This window comes from Petaurus breviceps, unplaced genomic scaffold, assembly GCF_028583685.1.
Source record: "Petaurus breviceps papuanus isolate PSGF00001 unplaced genomic scaffold, PetGlider_PUasm1.0 90418, whole genome shotgun sequence".
NCBI classification, from domain to species: domain Eukaryota; kingdom Metazoa; phylum Chordata; class Mammalia; order Diprotodontia; family Petauridae; genus Petaurus; species Petaurus breviceps.
The window spans coordinates 3143273-3166738 of NW_027187246.1; the positions used below are offsets into that span (position 1 = coordinate 3143273).

General features: G+C 36.6%; 1 protein-coding gene and 1 long non-coding RNA gene across 5 annotated transcripts in view; one reads left to right on the forward strand and one right to left on the reverse strand.

The window, feature by feature from the left end:
* Positions 1–17198, forward strand: part of LOC138177498 (uncharacterized) — a 138275-nt gene extending 121077 nt beyond the window's left edge. For all 4 annotated transcript variants that reach the window (XR_011172518.1, XR_011172516.1, XR_011172515.1 and 1 more), the window contains 2 exons: positions 11247–11319; positions 15496–17198. This is a non-coding gene — a long non-coding RNA (uncharacterized lncRNA). The remainder of the gene's footprint in view (positions 1–11246; positions 11320–15495) is intronic.
* TPO (thyroid peroxidase) overlaps positions 1–23466 on the reverse strand; it is a 165913-nt gene that overhangs the window by 74346 nt on the left and 68101 nt on the right. The window contains exons 4-6 of the mRNA XM_069108691.1: positions 20547–20676; positions 17765–17971; positions 10308–10823 (exon numbers count right to left, since the gene is read on the reverse strand). Of these exons, the coding sequence (XP_068964792.1) occupies positions 10308–10823; positions 17765–17971; positions 20547–20676 (853 nt within the window). The remainder of the gene's footprint in view (positions 1–10307; positions 10824–17764; positions 17972–20546; positions 20677–23466) is intronic.

Below are 23466 nucleotides of genomic sequence, written 5' to 3' on the forward strand. Positions count from 1 at the left end.
TAATTACACTATGTCTGGATTTCATCTTCCATGTTTGACCTTGACAATTTGGAAAAAAGCATATTTCACTGTTTTACTACTTTCTTCACCATCTAGTCTGAAACATATGTTAGCCCATTTTGTTATTTTGTTAAGATGAAATCAACTTATTAAAATAAAAATAAAATAAGCTATTTTGTTAAAATATGCAAAAAACCACCCCAATTAATTAGAACTGAAAAGGATGTTAAACCTTATCTAAACCCTGGATTTGGGTCAAAGGCTGTGGCTTCCAGGTTCAGCTACTAGCTACACCTGTGAAGTTGTGCATTTATTTACTTCCACCAACTTCATTTCTTGATCTGTAAAATGAGGATATTTAACTAGATGACCTGTAAATTCTTTTCCAACCTTAAGCTTACAGTCAACTTATAATCATGTTGTATGTGATACATGTCCTTCAAATTCAATCAAATCCAGTGACCCTCTTTTACTTCCAGGATCAAATATAAAACCATATATTTGGTAATTCAAAGTACTTTATAACCTCTTCTCCTCCTACCTTTTAAGTATTTCTACACCTTACTCCAACCCTGATATTCTATAATTCAGTTACACTGGCCTCCTTTCTGTTCCTTCTCCAAGACATTCTAACCCTAGACTCGAGATCCTTTTCACTGGCTGTTCCTCCTACCTAGAGCTCTCTTGCTCTTCATCTCTGGTGCCTGGCTTCTCTGGTTTCCTTCAAGTCTCAAATTATAATCCCACCTCCTTCAAGAAGGTTTTTCTGGTCCTCTTTGATTTTGGTGACTTTGCTCTAATGATATTTTCAAATTTGTCCTTTACATGTCTTGTTTTTACATATTTGTTTTCATATTGAATTTCACATTAGACTGCTCCTTGAGAGCAGGGGCTATCTTTTTACTTTCTTTGTATCCCCAGTGCTTAGCATAATGCCTGGTATGTTGTAGGTGGTTAATAAATAGCTATTAACTGACTGGCTAATCTTATGTGAAAAGAAAAAAAAAACAAGTCCTAGGCTCTAGAAATGGAAGGGACTTTTGACATCATCTGAGATAGTGTAGTGCTGTGAAAAGAACACTGAATTTGGAATTAGAGAATCTAGGTTTGAACCTCAGCTTTTGGACCTTGAGCAAGTTACTAAACATCTATGCATCTCAGATGATCAACCAGAAAATGAGTGGAGGCTGAACTAGCTGACTTCCAATGTTCTTTCTAGATCTAAATATATACAACTATGATGTATTCCAAACCCTTCATTTTTCTTTTAAAAAGAAAACAAATTTATTTAAAACATTTTTCTTTTAAATTTTGAATTCCAAATCTTCTCCCTCCTTCCCACCCCTCACCTACCCAATGAGAAAGCAAGAAAATATCAGTATACATGTGAAATCATATAAAACACATTTCCACTCTCTAATTTCACTTCCCTATTTGAATGAATTCCAAGGAGAGTGAGGTTCAAACATTGCCCACTACCTTCCCTGTTTTTCCCTCCACTATAAAAGCTCTTCCTTGTGTGATGCTTTACCCTTCTTCCAATGTGTTTCTCTTTCGCACACCTTCATTTAAATTTTGAGACTATCCTGACAATAGACTCATAGTCTTGAGCCTCTGTTTATGAAGACTCCTTCTAACTGCCCTAATAATGCTAAGTTTCTTAGGAGTTACATGTATCATCTTTCCATATAGGAATGTAAACATTTTAACTTTGAGTCCCATATGATTACTCTTTCATGTTTGCCTTTTTTGTTTCTCTTGACTCTTCTGTTTGAATGTCAAATTTTCTATTCAGTCATGGTCTTTTCATCAGGAATTCTTGAAAGTCCTCTATTTCATTAAATATCCATTTCTGCCTCAGAAAGATTATAGTCAGTTTCTCTGGGCAAGTTATTCTTGTTTGTAATCCTAGCTCCTTTACCTTCCAGAATATATTCTAAGCTCCCTGTTCCTTTAATATGGAAGTCACTAAATCATGTGAGTCTTTACTGTGGGTCCATGATATCTGAATTGTTTCTTTCAGGCTGCTTGAATTATTTTCTCATTAACTTGGGAGCTCTGGAATTTTGCTGTAATATTCCTTGGAGTCTTCATTTTGGGATCTCTTTTAGGAGGGGATTGATGGATTCTTTATATTTCTATTCTACCTTTTGTGTCTAAGATATCAGGGTACTTTTCCTTTATAATGTCTTGAAATATTATGCCTTAGGTTTTTTTTTTCAAACATGGCTTTCAGGTAGTCTAATAATTCTTAAATTATCTCACCTCTATCTATTTTCCAGTTCAGTTGTTTTTCTGATGAGATATTTCACTTAAAAACATTTTCATTCTTTTAAATTTATTTTATTGTTTCTTGATGTCTCATGGAGTCATTAACTTCCACTTACTCAATTTTAATTTTTAAGGAATTATTTCCTTCAGTGAGATTTTGTACCTCTTTTCCCATTGGGCCAATTCTGTTTTTATGGAGTTCTTTTTTAGTGAATTTTTGTGCTTCTTTTACCATTATTCCAATTCTGCTTTAAAAGTTTTTTTTTTAATTTCTTCCGCATTTTTATGTCTCTTTTGCCAAGTTGTTAATTCACTTTTCATAATTTTCTTGCATCACTCTCATTTCTTTTCCAAAATTTTCCTCTACCACTCTCATGAATTCTTCCAGGAATGCTTGTTAAGATTGAGTCCAATTAACATTTTTCTTTGAGGATTTTATTAGCTTGATTCATATTATTGTCTTCTTCTGAGTTTATATATTGGTTTTCCCTGCAACAGTAGTACTTTTTTATGGTCAGGTTTTTTTTTGTTGTTGTTTGCTAATTTTTCCAGTCTATTTCTTGACTTTGAATTTTGTTTTAAGTTGGGCTCTGCTCACTTGGGTCTGGGAAGTCACTGTCCCAAGCTTCAGACTTCTTTGTGATGCTGTTTTCAGAGCTAGTTCTTTGAGTCTGCAAGTTTTCAGTGTATCCAGAGTAGTGTGATCACTGCTCGTCTAGTCTGTGCTTTGATCTTTACCCAGGAGGGGCACCTGATCCCCTGAAGCCCAAGCACTAGTGCTCTTCGTGTCCCTGAAGCTGTGACTAGGGCACTTGCTCCTTTGTGGCTTACAAGAAGCATTTCTCTGTGTCCTAGAATGATGACCCAATCTGCTTATGGATAATAGAGTTGTCAGTCAGCACCAGCTGCACCAGCTGCAGTAAAGGGTTTCTCCTAATCTTTTTTTTTTTCTGAAGTTGTTCAACCTTTCTTACAATCTCTGGGCTGAGATCCTGAAGATGCTGCCGTTGGCTGCTGTCACTGTTGCAGCTGCCTCTAAGGACCACTGCTGGCACTGCCAGTGCCCACCTAGACCTCTCCTGCTGACCTCCTAAATTGTCTTAAGCTGGAAAATTATCTCTCTTTGACTTCTTGTTTGTCCTGCTACTACAAAAACTTGATTTGAGGAGGTATTTCAGAGTTGTTTCATGTTGTTCAGCTGGGTTTTCCCTGTACTTGTCCATCTTACTTCTGCCTGAGCAAGTCCCTCATTTTTCTTTTTTTTAAATCTTTTTCACTTTTTGGAGGGCAGTTGGGATAAAGTGACTTGCCCAAGGACACATGGCTAGTTTGTGTGTGTGTGTGTGTGTGTGTGTGTGTGTGTGTGTGTGTTAAGTGTCTGAGGCCAGATTTGAACTCAGGTCCTCCTGACTCCATGGCCAGTGCTCTATTCACTGTGTCACCTAGCTGTGCTCCCCACCCTCATTTTTCAATAAAGAAAAAGTGGTAGAATCACATGGCTAATAAAGAACAGAGCCAGGATTTAGGCGAAGTTCTCTGAATCTAAATCCAGGTTTCTTTCCATGATCAGAAATAATCTACCATGTCTGGGTTATCTGCCAATGTGTACAAGCCATAATTTACTCTGATCACTGAATAATAAAAAATTCCAAAGAATCACACACTTTTATATCACAGAGTTAAAAGATCATCTTGTCTAATGCTTATTTGCACAGAAGCAACCTTTACAGAATCCTGGGACGTGATTATCTAACATTTAATTATCCTGGTAATTCTTGAGAGGCAACATGGTATATATTCAGTGAGGAGTCAGTAACACCTAGGTTTCATTCCCACCTCAGAATTTAACTAGCCATGTGACCCTGGTAAATCACTTGATCTCTCTAAACCTCAGTTTCTTCATCTGTAAAATGAGAATAATAATAACACCCATCTCATAGGGCTGCTGAGAGTGTCATATGTGATAACATATGTAAAAGCACATTGCAAACTTTAAGGCATTATAGAAATATCATCTCTTATTAATTCTTCTGAAATTGTTGGGAAGAATGTTGTAGCTCTGTGTTATGGGAATGGGAATCTGAAGATCTTCCCTGCCCCTTGGCTTAGGTGACTCTGAGAACCTTCCCAGATTTGAGAATATGCTCTGCTCCCTAATGGGCTGAATGTGGTCACCTGGAGCCTGTGGTGGAAGGCTTGTTCTTCAGGAACACCCACACTTTGTTACTTTGTGATTGGTCAGTGGGTCACGAGGGTTGTGATGGTCTCTGACCCAGGAGAAGGCTATCTATATCCTGATGTGACGTTTTGCTGTGGGACTCACTTTGGGAAGAGTTGTGTGATGTGGCTAGATGAGATTCTAGGCAGCTGTTGAGCCCCCCGGCTTTGAAAACCCAGATGTTGGTGCTTCCCTCTCTGGTAACTGACTATATATGGATGTAATAGTCAGACAGTGGGAAGCCCTGTCTACTGATCTGTCTTTCTGTCTGCTTGTAATTTCTGTTTGTATTCTCTGAAGTTCAGGGTGGTGAATTTTTCCCCTGAAGTAGGTAAAATGATATATGTCTGATTAAAGTAAGATTGTTAACCTATTTTTTGAGTTGCTTTCCTTTGGAATAGCAAATCTAAGAACCTGTATTGGCAGCCACCCTGGGTATGCAAGGGTGATTGCTGCTACACTCTGATACTGGTAGTTCCCCTTGTTTCCTATAGTTATGGGTTATGGTCAATGGACTCTAAGGCCCCTTCCTCCTCTGATATTCTGTGACCCTTAGGAGTTGATGATAAAGTAATGTCAAATGATTGTTTTGCCCTCCTAAATAACAGGATAGATTGACTACTGGTTAAGTAACTTACTCTGCCCTAAGAGCAGGGGGGAGGGAGAATAAAGAATTCATTTCTCATTTTCTTTAGCTTAGAAAATGGTTGTCATATTAAAAAAAAATGTTGTTCAGTCATTGCAGTCATGTCCAACACTTTGTGACCCCATTTGAGATTTTCTTGGCAAAAATACTAGAGTAATTTACCATTTCCTTCTCTAGTTCATTTTACAAACAAATAAACTGTGGTGAATAGGTTTAACACTTGCTCAGGGTTACAAGGCTAGTAAGTGTCTGAGGCTAGATATGTATTCAGCTCCTCCTGACTATAGGACCAACACTCTATCCACTGCATCATTCAGAGAACTTGGGACTAAATCCTGGCTCTGTTCTTCATTAGCCATGTGACTCTACCTCTTTTTCTTTATTGAAAAATGAGAGACTTGCTCATTACTGAATTCAATTTGTGAATATCCAGAGATCTTATCACAGCTACCTTGCCATATAATCAAACAATTGTTTCATTCACTAAGTATAAAACATTGCATTGTGTGACATACAGAAAACTACAAGGTATACTCAGTCTTCAAAGAACTTACAGTCTAACTGGTGATGGAAAGCATAGGTAATACATAGAAAATATAAATATCCATTCATGAATCAATGAGTATTAAAAGAAAACTATTCTGAAAAAATATTTTTACTTATTGACTACCTTTGACTAAAAGGGGTTAAAGTATTAGTAAGAGTGGAGTGGAAAGGTCTGATATGAGTTCCATGTCAGTCACATCAAAGCTCCTCCCCAAAAAACATAATTTGCATAATTTAGGCAAGTCATTTAAATTCTCTTAATCTCAGTTTTCTATATCTACAGAATTGGGACAATTCATGCCTTACTATAATGTTAATGGCATTTAAGATCTTCCCCACCCATTAATAGGTATCAGGTGGAATACATTAAGGAAAGCTTTTTTTTCACCCCTTTTGTTAATTTCTAATTAGGCACTGAGTCATGAGGGTTGTGATGCCCTTCTGGCTCTAAAAAGGGTATATATACTCTTAGGTTAGCATTTTGCTTTGGGGTTCATTCATTGGAAGAGTATTTTTGTAATTTGACCAGATGAGACTCTGGGTAGCTGTTAAGGAGCTCCCTGGCTTTGAAAAACCCACCACTTGTTAGTGCTTCTCTCTCTGGTAACTGTATGTATTGCCTTGGTCAGACAGATATTTCTGGTGATCTGTGCTAATTCTCAAACAGAAGCCCTGTCTGTTGGTCTTTATTTCTCTGCTTGTATTTTATCTATTTTCTTTGTTTGGATTTTCTCTGAAGTTCAGGGTGCTGATTTTTCCCCTGAACTAATGAATATAATTAAAAAAAAGATTATTGACACCTTAAACAACTATCTTTACTAGTAAAACAGATCTGAGAACCTCAGAAAACTGAGGTTCTTAGATGGCTAGCAGCCATCCTGGGTATGCCAGTGTGGTTGCCACTGTACTCACCTTCCTAATAGGACTATTGTGAGGATTCAGTGAAGCCCTGTAAGCAAAGCACTTAGTACAACTAAAAAACACTATATAAATATCCATGAGCATTTTTCTTCTAGTAGAATGCAGGCTTCGTGTGAGGAAGTAGTTTTTCTTTTTTAAAAAAAATTCCAGTTTCTTACAGAGGTGGCTCTTAGGTTTTTGCTAATTCAAATTGTCTCTGCCATTATTGTTATTATTTGCCATATTATTATTATTGTTGTTATTTTGGAATAAAGATTTTGTGTGCCTTTTGGAATATTTGAGAACTGGGCAAGTCCCATAGGATTGATATGTTTCCTATTTTAAAACAGAACCAAATACTCAAGGACCCCCTTTCTGGATAAAATATTCTATCTTTCACCTCTGTGCATTCTCACAAACCTTTCGCCATTCCTGAAATGTACTTCTCCTTTTTTCCTGACTCTTACAATCCTTAGCTTCCTTTAAAATTCACCTCTTCCATGAATCCTTTCCTAATTAGTCCATTAGTTAGTGTTCACTCTCTTCTTTATTCTCTTTGCACTAAAATTGTTCATTACATGGTTTCCAATAGAATGTGAGATTCTAGTGGGTGGTGAATGTAAATGTTTCCCTTCTGTCTTTATACCTACAACACACAACACAAAAACTTGTACATGTACATATTTCTTTAATTAAATTGAATTTATGGTATGGTGACAGAGGGGGTGAGAGACTTGAAGAAAGTTATAGAACTGGAGACTCTGGGTTTGAATAAGGATTCTGTGACTTGGAGCAAGTTACTTCCTCTTTCTGAGTCAGTTTTTTGGTATCTAAAATGGACTAGATAGCCATAATGTTCATTCTAGTGATGAATATATATGCAATTCTGTGATTGTCCTGGGAAACATAGGATAAATATTTTAAAGCACCTAATATATGTCATATGGAGTGGCCAGGGATGGTAGAAATCCTCTAGTCCAATTCCTGTATTTCATAGTACCCCTTCAAAGAACTTTAGCGTATGATGATGTAACAGTCTGGTCATCCTTTATTATCTTTTTGATAGTATGCTATCAAAGTATACTAGTGCACTCTGATCCTATCACTGTTTATCCCATGAAATCAAGGTCCTGGTCTATGTCAACTTTATATCAGTGCAGAGCCTAGCATAGGGTTCTACACACAATAAATACTTAATAAATATTTTTGAGTTAAAAATCACTACAGGAGAATTCTCTTTGTCAGAACAAAATTTAGAGAAATGGCACTTAATTTGGTCTTTGAATAGTAATAGCTCACATTTATGTAGCATGTCAAAGTATGAAAAATCAGCATGATTTAGTGGATAGAGTGCTATGCTTGGAGTTTGGAAGACCTGGGTTCAGATCCTATCTTGGAACCAATAATAAATGGAATATACTATCCACGACAGAAAAGTTACATATTTGGACATAAAATGAAACTTTTTTGAAAAAAATCTCAATTAGAGCAATTTGTTTTTGCTTGACTATGCATATTTGCTATAAGAAATTTATTTTTAATTTTTTTCTTCAGTTGGGTAGGGGGTAGAAAATAGATTTCTATAATTTTTTTTAAATAGAGAGGAGGAAGTGTATCAGATGTGAAATATTGCACCTACTTTCAGATGAAGTCACTATATAATGCTAGAGATCTGGGTGACCAAAGAAATGAGCTGCCTTCTCAGAAATAGGGAAGTTAGGAAGAGGGAATGATTTAGAGGGAAAGATAATAAGTTCAGGTAAACATAACATCATATTATTCTAATGATTCAAATATAATGATAAAATGATAGAGAAATTAGACAAGTATAAAATCTGCTATGAGAAAATGTGATTGTAAAATGATAAATTAGCAGATATAGAATATAAATAGAATATGATATAGAAAATAGCTAAAGGAAGGAAAAGTTCTGAGATTTTAATAACAACAAGTTTTTATATGAAGGAGGGGAAAGAAAAAAAAAGCTATGACTTTTTCACATTTGTAAATGTAAAATACTGTTCCAATATCTGCATGGGGTTAAAATCAGGCTTATAGACTGTATTAGAGCTATAAAGGACTTTATGGATCATCTAGTTTTGAAAAAAAAAAAACAATCCAAAGCCTAAATTTTCATATCACATTTAAATATGTAAAATCTATGTGACTCCTTCCCAAGTTCCTTCAGTGTTTTGGCATCTGAGGTTCTGCCATTAGTTAGATGTGACTTTGGACAAATTATTAAACCTCTCTAAGACTCAATTTTCCTCATTTGTAAAATATAGTAATTGAACTAAATGACTTTTAACATCCTTTCTAGTTCCAAAAAGACTAGTGTTCTAGGCTTATTAATTTATTTACTACAGGAAATACTACTACCCATATTCCTCACATAATAACTCACACATATTGTAATTTTAGCCTTTAGGTTTACTAGGTACTTTCTTATATATTAGCTTATTGGATTCTTACAACATCCCTTTGAAAAAAGTAGTATAACCAATATTATCCTGATTTTATAGTTGAGGAAACCTTTTTGCAGGTGAAGAAATGGAGGTTAATTGCTCATGTGACAAATCTAGGAATCTAAATGAATGCTCCAAAGCCCATGCTTTTTCCTGAATAATACTGCATTGCTGATTCAACCCAATTACCTAAGTGTCAGCAGGAAACTCAATCCTTAATATGTAATATAATATTTTTTTATAAAAATAAATAACCACATTTAACTAAGGCTATATTTTACGAGCCTGTTTCTAAGGGGTCTTCACCTATATTGGGTAAATGATTTGATCATTTCAAAAGATATAATACCAATTCATTTAAATTTGTGGATGAATACATTATACCTATTAGAGCTAACTGAGGAAACCCATTGCTCCTTCTGGAAAAATTAACCCCTAGTCCATTACACTGAAGGTAGAGGTAAACATTAAGTCTATCTTAGGCACCTCAGGTCACTAACAAGAGGTAACGTTTCTGGTCAGCCTTCGAAAACTTGGTGTAGAAATTTCATTATTTTGATCCTTCTTATTAAAAATGAAAAGGAAAGCATAAATGTCCTTTCAAATTGACACTTAGAGGGGGAAAGGTTGGAATTACTTAACAGAAAAGAGGGCCCACCAAGGAAAGGATAAATACATTGACAGAAAGTTCAATCAAACATTATCTCAAGTGACCTGAGTGGCAATTCTGGGGTTCAAATAGGAAAAAATAAGGAAGACTGGTAGATGATAGATATTCAGAGGGTCATTAAGAAACTGTTATTTTTAGTACATAATGACTCCTCATTTGTTGTTATGACTTTAGTTTAGTGCTAAGGCCTCTCACATGAAAAGTCTTAAAAAAAGGTAGCTTAAATCTTAGAGCATTAGGACTAGAACCTTTGATGTCCCCTCATTTTATGGATGAGAGAACTGAGTCCTAGATAATGTAAATGACACAGTATCATAGAATTTGGAGCTATAAGGGACCTTAGGAATAATTTAGTCCATTCCTTTCATTTTACAGAAGGTAGTTTATGCCAGGGCCACATACTGTCCTCTTGTCCAAGGTCTCAACACGACACTCTCTAGTGGCAGAAATAGATATTCAATACTTCTTTTCTCCTCCCACCCAAAAAAATAAAATGAACCCAAAGCTCTTAAAATAAAGACAGTAAGTGCAAAGGGGTGACAAAGGTAAGGCATAGATAGGGTCATAAACTCAGTGGGATGAGGGACATACCTGATGCAGGGCCCCCACAATCTTCCGGGCCTCTTGGTAAATGGTTTCAGAACTCCAGTGGGCATTCAAGATCTTTAGGTTTTTGGCTAGGCGATTGTGTTCTCTCAGCCAAAGGGTGTGTATGGCAGTCAGGGAGATCAACTCGCTGGCCCTGCTGTCCCCGGCCAAAAAGCACTCAATTCTTTCAGACTCCTCTGCGTTTGGAGCTTGTGCACAGGGTGAAGGGACTTGAGTGACAAAAGGCAAATACTCTCTGCCTCCATCTGCATAGAGTGTATTGACTTGAAGCAGCCCTTCCTCACTAGTCAAATTCCGCAACTTCTTTTCTATAGCAGGAGTGCTGCTATAGACTGTGGAAGCATCAAGGAAGGATGTTAAGGTATTCATTTGTTGCCTTGGGTTTGATTTGGATAGATTTCCAAAAAGACTTCCTTGATCCCCAGTGCCACAGGCTGGAGATGAACGATAGAACGGCAGGCATTCCATTCCCACTGAGGATGTTTCATTGGCAGGAAGCTGCATGAAAGAATGGATGTAACTGTGTTTACAATTTCTGGGGTGCATCTGATTTGAAGGAAGATAAAAGTGTAGTGTAGTGGGAAGAATACAAGATTTGGAGTCAAGGGACCCCAGCTCTTCTGTGAGACTTTGGGCAAGCCACCTACAAGTAGACTATGGTTTCTTTGTTCAGAAATAGGGGTGGATCACAGAACCTCTTACACCCCTTTCAGATCTAAATTGTATAATACTATTTACTGTCTTGTTAGGGGTTCTTCTCTGTCACCTATCCCCTTTGCTGGTCTCTGTCCTCATCATTCTCCTTGACTTGTATTAGTATTGTCGTCTTATTTCATTGCAATATTTTTCACCTACTCTACCAGACTGTTAAAAATGTCCCCAATTTCCTTCCTCATTCTACATTTTCTTTCCTTTTTGTAGGCTGTCTTCTCTACCAGTAATACATTCCTTTTTCATCGTTGAAATGCATCTCTTCCTTCAAGATCCAGCTCAGGTAAAGCCTTTCCTGATTCCCTCCTCACTTCCCCACAGCTAAAAGTGAGCTTTCCCTCCTAGAGCACTTGTCTGTATCTCTCTTTTGTTCCTAGAACTATACAATGAGAGATCTATATCTGGAAGGGATCTTAGAGGCAATAAGAGTCCTACCCTCTCACCTTACAGAGCCTAAGGTCACACAGATAATTTAAGTCAGGATTTCAACCTAGGTTTTCCTGACTCCAAGTCTCACTTATTCAGGTACATGTCTCATTCCCCTCCTCTCCCAACAAGCCAGGAACTGAATGTGAGTTTTCATCTTTGTAGGCCCATCAATTGGCATAGTAACTTGTACAAATCACTTAATCTCTCTGGTCTTGGTTTCCTCATCTGTAAATGGAGGGAAGTGACCTCTGTGACTTTAAGGTCTTTTCCAGTTCTAAATCTACATAGTGATCCTAAATAAATATTTATTATATTAACTGTATCATATATTATTTATGGTACTTATATATTATATTTTGTTGTTATTCTGTCATTTCAGTCATGTCTGACTCTTTGTGACCCCATTTGGGATTTTCTTGGGAAAGATAAGAGTGATTGGCCATTTTCTTTCTACATTTATTTATAAATATTGTTATTTATAAAATATTTGCATCACATTTCATATTGTGTAATATTTATTATATTTTATAAATATTTATTGCATTCCCTGACAGCGATTATTTATTAAATTGAAATGATGTGTATTAATTTAAGACATTTGTTAAGAGGAGCCACAGTGTGCTCTGGTAATGATCACCTGGGGGATGCTCCAAATGCAGCTAAAATTATCTTTAAAAGCCAATGCCAGTTTCTCCTATTACTCATAATATAACAAAAAAAATTCCCTTCAGTCCTGATGTTCTCTGCTTCTAACACCAATGGGCTCCATTTAATGGGGAGCTGCATATCAGCAGTGGGTTTCTGAAACTCCGTTATTTCTGAGCTCCTGCAATGTATCACCATGTGCTCATGTAATGAGGCATGGTGAGTCACCTCAGTGATATGCCAAGGCTATGTGCTTCAAAGAGATAATGCTGGCAAGAACATAAGGGGGAAAATAGCTTTGAGTTCCAAGGGATCATTTTCCATGTCTGGGAAGGAATGGTTTTATCCATTGATCTTGTGGTAAGTGAGTGAATACCAGTCCTATAATGGCAACACATTTCAGGCCACATACAACTCAGCAAAGTTAATTTTCAGCATTTCCATTTTATTAGGAGAGAGCTGAGGGAAAGTAGAGTTGCTTTTTTAAAAAAAAATCAGTCAAGGAACAAAGATAGAAATATAAATGTTATACATTCAGAAGAGATTTCCTGTTCTAAGTGTGACAGTACTGTGTTTCACTTTATCAGGGTAGAATCATACATTTAGAGTTGGAAGGGACACCATGGAAACCAACCTCCTCATTTTATAGATGAGGAAACTGAGGCTCAGAAAATTGAATCACTGTCCTAGTAGCTGCAATCCAATATCAGAAACTCAACCCTTTGGAGAGATTTCAATAATGAGAGATGTAAAAATTGTACCTTAAGATTTATAAAAGCCTTCTCTACCAATAGCAAAGTGAGATGAGTAGTACAAGTGCTATTATTATCCCCATTTTATGGATGAACAAACTGAGGTTGAGAGAGGTTAAGTGATTTGCTTATGGTTACATAGCTAATAAATTAAACAATAAGGACTTGAATCCAGATCTCTTCTGGTTTCACATGCAATGCTCTCCTCTCCTACCTCATACTGCCTCTTTAGCATCTTCTTAAGTATTTCAGAATAAGCTTTGGCCTTCATCTCCACTAAAAAAAATAATAATGTTTTGCCTTCATCTCCACTAATCATAGTACTTTACTTTTACCAGGGGTAGTCAGGAAAGGCTTTATGGAGGATATGGTATTTGAGGCCACCTTAAAGAATGTATAGGATTTATGTCTTAAGATCCTGAAAAATTCTTAATCCTTATATTCTATCTGGGAGAAGATAAAAGAGACTGTTTTCTGAGCTTGTGACTGAATTGTGTTCAGAATTTTAAATTTAGACCTCAACTCATATTATCTCCTGAAATTTGTTAGTCCCAGTAATTAAAAAATAAAGCAAACAAAAAAAATCCTACATGTTTAAGGTGTCTTAAGGCATCTTAAATGTGAGTTGACCAGAAAAGAATTCTAGGCACTGCAGCTGGCAAGTTACATGATAAAAAGTGACCAAGAATGACTAGTGAATTCTGAGAATTCAGAAATAAGACTCCACCATTAATTAAGTGCTCTTCTCCCATTAAAAAACTAAATGTTTACCACTAGGAATTAGGTAGCTTTTAGGCAGTAGAATCAGTTAATGAAACCAATCCATGTAAAAGCAACTCTCATTCCTGAAAGGAAGTATGATCTGTAGGATCCATTGTTAAAATGATATTCTGAATGGGATCTGCCTCTGAAGGGGCAGTGTAGGGTAATGAATGCAGTGTTGGACTTTGTATCAGGAAGGACTGGGCTCAAATGTCACTTCAGAGGCAGATGGGTGGCACAATAATGAGCTGATCATAGAATCAAGAAGACCTGAGTTCAAATCTAGCCTTAGATACTAGCTGGGCAACTACTTAGCTCTGCCTCAGTTTCCTCAACTGTGAAATGTGGCTCATAATAACATTTCCCTTACAGGGTGGTTGTGAGAATCAAATGAGATGTCTGTAAAACACTCAGCAAAGTGCCTGGCACATAGGAGCAGTTTAATAAATGAGTGTTCTCTTTCTCCTCTTTTTCTTATGTCCTATGTGATCCTTGAAAGTTTCTGAGTCTGTTTCCTCTGTAAAATAAAGAGAATAATAGCATTTATCCTACAAGATTGGTGTATGATCAAATAAAATAATATACTTAAATGCCTTGGAAATCTTAAAGTGCTATTTAATGTTATTTACTAGTATTATTGCAGACCCACTGTGGAACCTTACTCCCCAAGGACCTTTACTCCCTTTTTCCCCACAAAGTATCTCTGGGCTGCAGATATCAGTATCACAAAATACGGCTTTCTCTAGTGTGGGAGAGGGCCAGTCAAACACTTTGGTTCTAATGCTTCACCTAATTGATGGAAAAGTCTTTGTTGGTCCAAAGAAGAGTATATTGCCCTGAGTGAAAGTTTGAAAACTGAATTATTTATGGGTTGTTGTTATTGTTTTTTGTTGTCTTTCAGTGGGATTCACAATTTAAAAGTGAAGAAAAACTCCAACAGTTACCCCAAACCTCTAACACCAACAATAAAAAGCAAGCAACAGCTGAATGATGGGGCTTCATCCTCACATTAAAAATTCTCTACTAGAAGCTCATAGACAAAACTTGTTCTTTTCATATCATGAAATCAGAAGTTACCAAATCATTTTTTCATTTGTGGCTGCATGTTCACAGTACATGGCCTTTAGGTCACTGAACTATCCTTTGGGAAGAGTATGGGTAGGAAACGTGGATTCCCAGGGGATAACTATTACCATATTCCTTTCTTGAAAACTATTGGCATTTTTCATATTCTTTCTCCTCCTATTTCAAAATTCTACAATTCTAATTAGCTTACAAAGTGCTTTACTCCTTTTGAAGTAGTCAGTTGTAGGCATTGCCATCCTCTTTAGAGGGTCAGTGAAGTCTCATGACTTGTCCATAAATGCTTGACTACAAAGAGGAAGAGAAACATTAAAACCCTAGGTCTTCTAATTCCAAAGCAGCCTTCTTTCTCTACCTTACTGCCAAATACTTTCCAGTTACTGGTAATGAATAGTGTAATTACCTAAAGAATTTATGGAATTGGAATAAATTCACAAACCATGCTGGGCAAAACCTGATTCTGCCAGGCTACATTCATTTGGAAAGACTGAAGGGGTTTTTGCTGGATAAAATAAGCACCAAAGCTGAGATTTGGGCAATATTGATGATAAATAAAGTAAAGGCAAGAATGTGGTTGAAATAGGTTGTGAATAATGCCCTAAGGCCCAGGCTCTTTTACCTTCCCCATGTTCTGTTTTATTTTCAAATTGCATCGCCTAACTGCTGTTGTTCTTTGTCCTTTTTGGAAGATGACCAATGACATCATGGAATTTAAAGTGACATCACTTGGATTTAAGTGAGGCAGAGTTGGACAAAGTCATCAGCCTCTCTCTCTCTCTTTCCTCCAGAGTCATCAAAGTCTAGTGGCAAGATGAAAGTCAGGACAACTGGCAATGACCTGGGATGCAGTGGATGACCTACATATCTTCGATGTCTGACCAGACTCTAAGTGCCCCACAGTACCTGCTTCAGCCAACTTCATGGCTGTTGGAATAAATTGTTTGCATCTGCTTATTCCACTGTGGGGGATGTCTTCACATGCTTGGGGTAGACACCCCTCTAACACACTGATGTATTTGTGGGCCCATTAGTTACCCTCAGCTTGGTTTAGCCCAGCTGCTATAAAGCATCTATACACACATATACATATATATACACACAGTTATGAATATACACACACATACACACGTGTATATATGTATATGCACACACATGTAAGCACATGTGTGTATGTATACACATATACATATATAAATATAAATAATCCCAAATAGTATCGCTATGTGAGATCTTAAATGCAGGCACTAGGGTTAAAATAAAAGGTAATTTTAGCCTTAGGGACCTAGGCTTGGCATTGGTTAGGTTGTTGCTAATAACCCCTGTCTAGGATTAAAGAGTAGTCAGCTTGTCCTTATTATGGAGAAGCTTTCTAGACAGCACACTAGAAAATGGCCCTGCTGTGAACTGAGAAGATTATTATCAAATGAACAAATTTTTATTTAGCACCTTTTAGCATAAGGTAAAAAATAGGTGCTGGAGTTAAAAAAGACAGAAATCAAATACTCCCTGCTCTCAAGGATATTACATTCTTCTGGGAGCAAAACACCAGCTACACAATTTATTCAAAATAATGTATAATATTTCAAGTTCATTGACAACTTTGGGGATCAAGAAAGCAAGTCAATAGGAGGTGATACCTGAACTGCGTCTTAAAGTGTAAGGAAAGGGGTTTAAAGAAAAACTCAGGGCCAATAACAAGTATTATGGCTCATAAAAGATATTAAACTAACTAAAATTTTCATTTAGCTATGCCAGATGATATCTTTATGAAGTATGAGCTCAGGTTCTTTGAGTGATTTAGAAAAGAAGTATTGGCAAGGATAAAATGGTAGGCCCTTAGGTGACCTTTAAAAATTAGCAAGGTGAGTTCAGGTAAATAATGCTGAGGAACATAGCTCCTGACAAAATGTATAGAATATATATGGGACTGAAGAAGGGAAGGTCATGGAACCTACATGGATCTGAAAGATTGGGCATGTAGGCAGAGGCAGCCACCACAAAGAAACAAGCAAGATTTTGAAAGGCTGTTTGGATTGATTAGATACAAGAAGTGTGAAGACAAATGTTGTTTTTGTCCTATAATTGCACAACACGGAAGTTTTCCAACTCAAGCTCCATGAGAGTCCAAGGAGAATCTCACCAACAATGAGGTCTGCAAGCCTGGGGGGTCAAGAAGTGAATGACCAGATTGAAAGAAATTTAAATTAGTATTCCAAGGGGGTATTATTCTATTGCTTTTTTTCTTACTATGTTATCTCACTAAATGTCTTTGGTTTTGATGAATTGCGTTCTCTAGCAATTTGTAAAGTTAACATACCTTCAGAATTTTGACTAGAAGCAAACTTCCACAAAGTATAATGAACCTGGAGGCCCTACTTCTCAGAAGCAGTGCTTAAACTGCTATGCTTTAATACTTGATGTATTTATTATTACTCTATTGAACTGACTAATCCTCCCACTCATACACATCAGATTAACCTCCCTTGATGATTTGCCACCAATCAATGGTTGGAAGTTGGCCATGCTGCATGAGGCAGTTTACCATACTTACCATGGGAGAAGCTCATATTAGAATAAGGCATTTTGTGCTTTGTATAAAACTTTCTTAATATTAACCCTATAGGGTAGTGAGAATACTATTATCCCTCATTTACAGATGAGAAAACTGAGATTCAGGGAGGTCAATGGTTTTCCTGAGATAAGATATAAAGTTTGAATACAGGTCTCTTGGTTCTAAGTCCAATACTTATTTTCTCACTATATCTTGCTTCCCCTCTCAAATGTACTTAGTGATTTTTCTTTTAACACAGTTTTCTTCTTGTACACTGTGTGGCCAAAATATGGATGAGTAGAGAGGTAGTGCCAGACACCTGGGCCAGCTAGTAGAAAGAGTTTCTCAAATTTCTGGCTTAGCTCACGAGCCAAGAGGATTTTGACTGTCCATACAACATAAAGGTGTTTTGTATTTCAGGGATGTCAGACAGAAGGCTTTTGATTCACCCCTAGCTCTGCATTTGTTTGAAGAGGAGCTTTCAGAACCACCCGGTAAAAACCTACCTGTATGGGGTAGCAGGGGTTTTGGCTTTCACATGTCCTCTGGCAGTCAATTCCTCCCCAGAAGCTGGCTCTGCTGGTGCTCTGGGGTGTGAATGCAATGTCATGAGCGATGTATTGTCCCCACACCATTAGGAGATCAGTGTACTGGTTATCCTCTGTCACAGCCTCATTCGATGCATGGATTATTTTTCTTGTTACTTCACGAACCTGGTGGGGAAAGGGGGGAAGTTAGTTTGCTAGGTATGTCAGCTCTTCTTAACTTTTCATGAAATGCTCAGTTGTTAAGAACGAGAGATGGCAGACATAAAAGGCTGTCATTTTTGGATAGGAATTCTCCATGTGGTATACATGGCTGTAATGACAAGGTGGTAGATTAGGGATTCTTTCCCTGAGGATGTTTCTGCTTCTGCTTATACCTCACCAATTTCTGTATGGGTGGAGATGTGATTCCTTCATTCAAACATTACAGAAGACATTTTGGTGACCATTTAATGTTAAGTACAAGGATTATAATTCACATTCAAAGATACTTGAGCTATGCTTTTCCTCTCTAGGTTTATAATTAAAAAAATATCTGAGTTTATGGTAATATATAAGTAATGTATAAACAATATATAATGTATGTAACATATATGTAATATAAAGTATAATCTATAAATATAAAATATATTTATAATATATTGTTTACATTTATATTATTTATTATACATAATATATAAATAAATATTTATTAAAGGCCTACGATGTGGGAATGCAAAGACAAAAATGAAAACAGACTTTGTCCTCAAGTACTTTACATTCTACTGGATGTACAGAAACATTGATTTTAAAGTTGGAAATAACCTCAAGAAATTATCTGGTCAAGTATTCTTCAATCACATAGGATAGGTATTTTTATGATTAATACTCTTTTACATTCAGTCATATACACCAGTAGATAATTGATAGCTAAAAGCAAGTTTGTCAAAAGTCACATATTGTTTAGTGCATTGTGAATTTCAGTCTTTAGGCTAAAACCAAGCATTTGATGAAGATGAATGCATGGCTCTGTAAATTTAGATATTGTGTTCTCTTCTTCATTGTGTGAAAAAAAAATCTCTCTAGTGGTCTTCTCCAACACTAGTCATTTTCAGCTTTGAGCAGTTAAAATCAGTTTAAGTTCAGTAATATGACAATGGACTGTGTATTGCACATTCAAATTCAATTTAACAAATATTAAATACAGTATAATATGGAAAAAATGGTGCTAGATGTCGGAATATAAAGCCAGAAAATGACTCAGTCCTCTCTTCAGAGAGCTTACAATAATAAAATTGAGACTTCTTTAGGGATAAACAACAATTTCATGACTTATAAAAGATAGTAAATTCAGTTTGATTTTTCATTCTATCTAGTATTATACTTTTTTTTAACTGCACCTATGATTTTGATGCTATAGGGAAGCTCCAGATTAGAAAATCTCTTTTTACTGATGTTGATGGTCATTTTCTCTGAAAGTTATAGTCTTAGAAAGTTGCCTAGAGCATTGAGGGGTTAAATGACTGTCCTTGTCTCACACAGAAAATGAGTGTTGGAGGCAGGACTTCCTGGTGGTAAGAACAACTCCCTGTTAACCATGTCATGCTGCATTCTCTCTAATTGCATAATAATTCAATACTTGGTGCAACCTTACTTGGTCTTCTGTAACTATTGCAAACTATGATTCCTGGTCCCCCAATTGTTAGTATTTCCTTATATTGCTTAAATTATTATATATTTAATTGATATATATCTTTATATATGTATGAACATAATATAAATATATGCATATGTGTGTATATATGTATGTGTATATATATGTACATATATATGTGCATGTCTATGTATCTTTATCTCTATCAATCTTTTCCTTAATATAATGCATAAGATTGAATGAAAGTGACTGAAAATATGTTATGCTGCTTCATGGAATGGTGTTAAAGGTGAGAAGTTACAAAGTCACTTTAGTTGTTTGTATTGATTTCAGTGTCATATTTCTAATGAAATTTTTTTTGCCTTTTTTGGCGGGAGGGCAATTGGGGTTAAATGACTTGCCCATGGTCACACGGCTAGTAAGCCACCTAGCCTCCCCTCTAATGAATTTTTTAAAAAGAATTGCATAAAACATGATAAAAAATTACTTGTAAATGGAAACCAACAAGGTGTTACCATATATTGAAATAACTGGTCAGTTTTCCTAGGTAGTATGTTAATTCAAGAAAAAATTCATAATTTTAAAAGGGAATTGATCAGCTGTTTGACCAAATTAACCCTGTCAACCATTTAATGTTTTTTTTTCCCCAGCAAATAAACATTTCTTTTTTTTTTCATTGTGAATCCTTCTTCCCATCCTTGCCTCCAATTGTACAGAGGATTTAGTTCATTTTATTTATGAAACATAACTGTTTTAAGATTTGGGAACAAACATTCAGGACGAGTCAAAAAACCCAGGAACTGATCATGGCTTTCATATGATTCTGTATGTGGCTTTGGGCAGGTTCCTTCCACCTTTCTGGGGATCACTTACTCCTTATGAAATGAGGATGGTGTGCCAGATAGTCCCAATATGTCCTTCCCTATTCTGGCAGTTTATTCACCTATAGCCCAAATGACTGCATGTATGCCCATACTTGTATAATGTCACTTCCAGTAAACATCAAGGAAGTATACGACACTGTTCTGCTTTTGAAGGCCCAGTAGAACTCTATGAGTGCTATGGGAAACATATATCAGTTTGATTTCCATGGCATCATGATATACAAACCAGTGGCAGTGGAAATTCATTGTAAAGGAAGTTGGGATCCCAGCCTCTTGGCTGACTAACTCCATCTTCATAGACTGGTGGGAGCCATCGAGCTAGGGCTGTGTTGGCAGCTCCCCATCTGGGATTGTCTCTGTGGAAAAAACAAACACTTAAAAGTTTTGATAAGAGAAAACAAAATCCAAGATAAGAATGATATAACAGTGCTATGGACAGAACTATCCCTTTGATATAGGAATTCAGATCCGTTGTTACAGGCGGCAACTTTATGTGCCTATGAGAACTGAGGAGGTAACCTACCCATACCTTTCCCATTCCCATATTGTAAAAGCTCTCTAGATGTTTCTTTCTTACCAAGGATATTCCCCTTCCTCGGAGGTCTTCATGCAGAGGCTAGATGGCCACTCATGTTATATTGAGGAGTCTGGTGCATGAGTTGGATTAGGTGATCAGTGAGGTCCTTTCCACCTCTAAATTCTTTATTCAGTGTTATAAACGGGATTTTTATTCCATGACAAAAGATGGTCTCTGAAATCCCTTCCATCTCTCAATTCTTTCTTTAGCTGATATTTATTTTGACCAGTCTTCTTTTATATAATAATATTAGGTAGGCTTCCTGATGCATTGCAATTTCCATACCCTGCTTGGGACATTCCTATCTAGAAATAAGTTAGAGAGGTTCTGGATAGAGATAAACTTAGAAATATATTAAAAAAATTTTTTTTAAAGAGTTTAAGTGTCCACTAAGTAGAAGAAACAAAGTCATGTAATATAGGATAATGCAAAGAATAAAATGCAGTTATTGCACTTTGAGTTTACAGCATGTATGGGAAGATAAATCAATAATAATTTATGAAGCACATACTATGTGTGGCACTGTGTTAAATGTTAGAGATACAAAGAAAGGTAGTCCTTCCTCTCAAGATCAGTCTAATGGAGGAGACAACATAAAGCGATAATGATATATGCAGAGCAAAAATGGAAATAATCTAAGAGGAAAGTGACTAAGATTAAGGAGAACTGGGAAAAGTTTCTTGTAGAACTTCTCAGAGACTCAAATGGATTCAGCAAAACTGGGAATCAAACATGAGGAGGGAGAGAATTCTAGAGATGGAGGATAAGCAAGAAAAATACCCAGGGCTGAGTGTCTTGTGCAAGGAACAGTGAAGAGGCCAATATCACCAGAAAGATGAATACACAGTAGGGAATAAGGTATGAGGAACTGGAAAGGTAAAAGGGGGCCGGACATGAAGGGATGTAAAAGTCTTGTAAAAGAAGACTTTATATTTGATCCTTGAGGAATAGGGAGCCTTCAGAATTGATTGAATGGGGAGGGCAATGACATTTTCAGATATGATCAATTTGACAGCTGCATGAAACACAGATTAGAATGAGGAGAGATTTGAAGCAGAGAAACCAACTAGTAGATTACTAGAATAATCCAAGTTTTATTTGATGAGGGCCTATACTAGAGAGGTGACAATGCTAGAGGAGAGAAAGGGGTATGGTATAGTTGAGAGATGTTTCAAAGGTAGAAATGATAGGCTTTGGCAATTGATTGGATATGGGGTGTGTGAAAGAGTGAGGATTCATAGTATGACAGCCTGGGTGATCTCTGAGCTACTGATAGGGTGGTGGTGGCCTCATCAGTAACAGTGAAGTTAGGAGGAGAGGAGAATTTTAAGGAAAATAAAATGAGTTGTTTTACACATACTGGAAATCCAGTTTGAAATTAGAGATTCAAAACTGAAGGTCAGGAGAGAGGTTAGGACTGGACCAATAAATCTGAGAATCATTTGCATAGAGATGATAGCTGAAATAATTGTCAAATGACAAAGAATAGAGGCAAAACAGAAGCAAGCTCAGGACAGAACCTTAGGGGCCACCCATCTGCATGACCTGAATGAAAATCCAGCATAGGGGATTGAGTAATCATACAGGTAGGAGAATAGCCAGGAGAAATCAGTATCTAGAGAGAAGAAAATATCAAGAAGAGAATGGTGATGGATAGTAGCAAATGTTACAGAGACATCAAGAATGATGAGGATTGAGAAAAGAGCATTAGATCACGAATTCTTCAGAATTTTGGTTGGCCATTGTGTTGATCAGAGGTACCCTTTCACAGTTCATCTTTCAAATATCATTGGATAAAATTTTCTTCTTGTTCTGTTTGATTCACTTTGCATCAGTTCATAAAATTCTTCCCAGGCTTTTCTGAAACCATTCCCTTCACAATTTCTTATAACACAATAGTATCCCATTACTTTTATATGCCATAACTTCTTCAGCAGTTCCCTATTTTGTAGGGACAACAACATCAAAAAGAGCTGCTATAAATATTTTTGTACAGATGGGACCTTCTCTTTCTTTGATCTATTTGAAGGCATAGGTCAATAAGCAGTCTTGCTGGGGCAGAGGGTATGCTGTTTAATAGCTTTTTGGGCATAGTTCAAAAATCTTTTCCAGAATGTTTAGAGCAATTTGCAGCTTTACCTACAGTGCATTAACGTAACTGTTTTCCCTAGCCGCTCCAGCTTCTGTAATTTTCTCTTTTTTTCCAACTTTACCATTCTGAATGGGGGTGAGGTGTTACCTCAGAGTTTGTTTTAATTTGTATTTCTCTGTTTACTAGTGATTTAGATCATTTTCTCATATGCTATTGATACCTTGGAATTCTTCCTCTGAAAACTGCCTATTTATATCCTTTGACTATTTATCAGTTAAGGAAGATCATTGGTAACTTTGGAGTGAAAAATTTCATTTGAAGGATGAGGTCAAAAGTCAAGAGGGCAGAGTCAATTAAAAGGTTAAAAGAAAGAAGGAGGAAGCATCAATTATAGATGGTCTTCCCAAGGAATTTAGCGCGTGTGCGCGCGCACACACACACACACACACACACACACACACACACACACACACACAC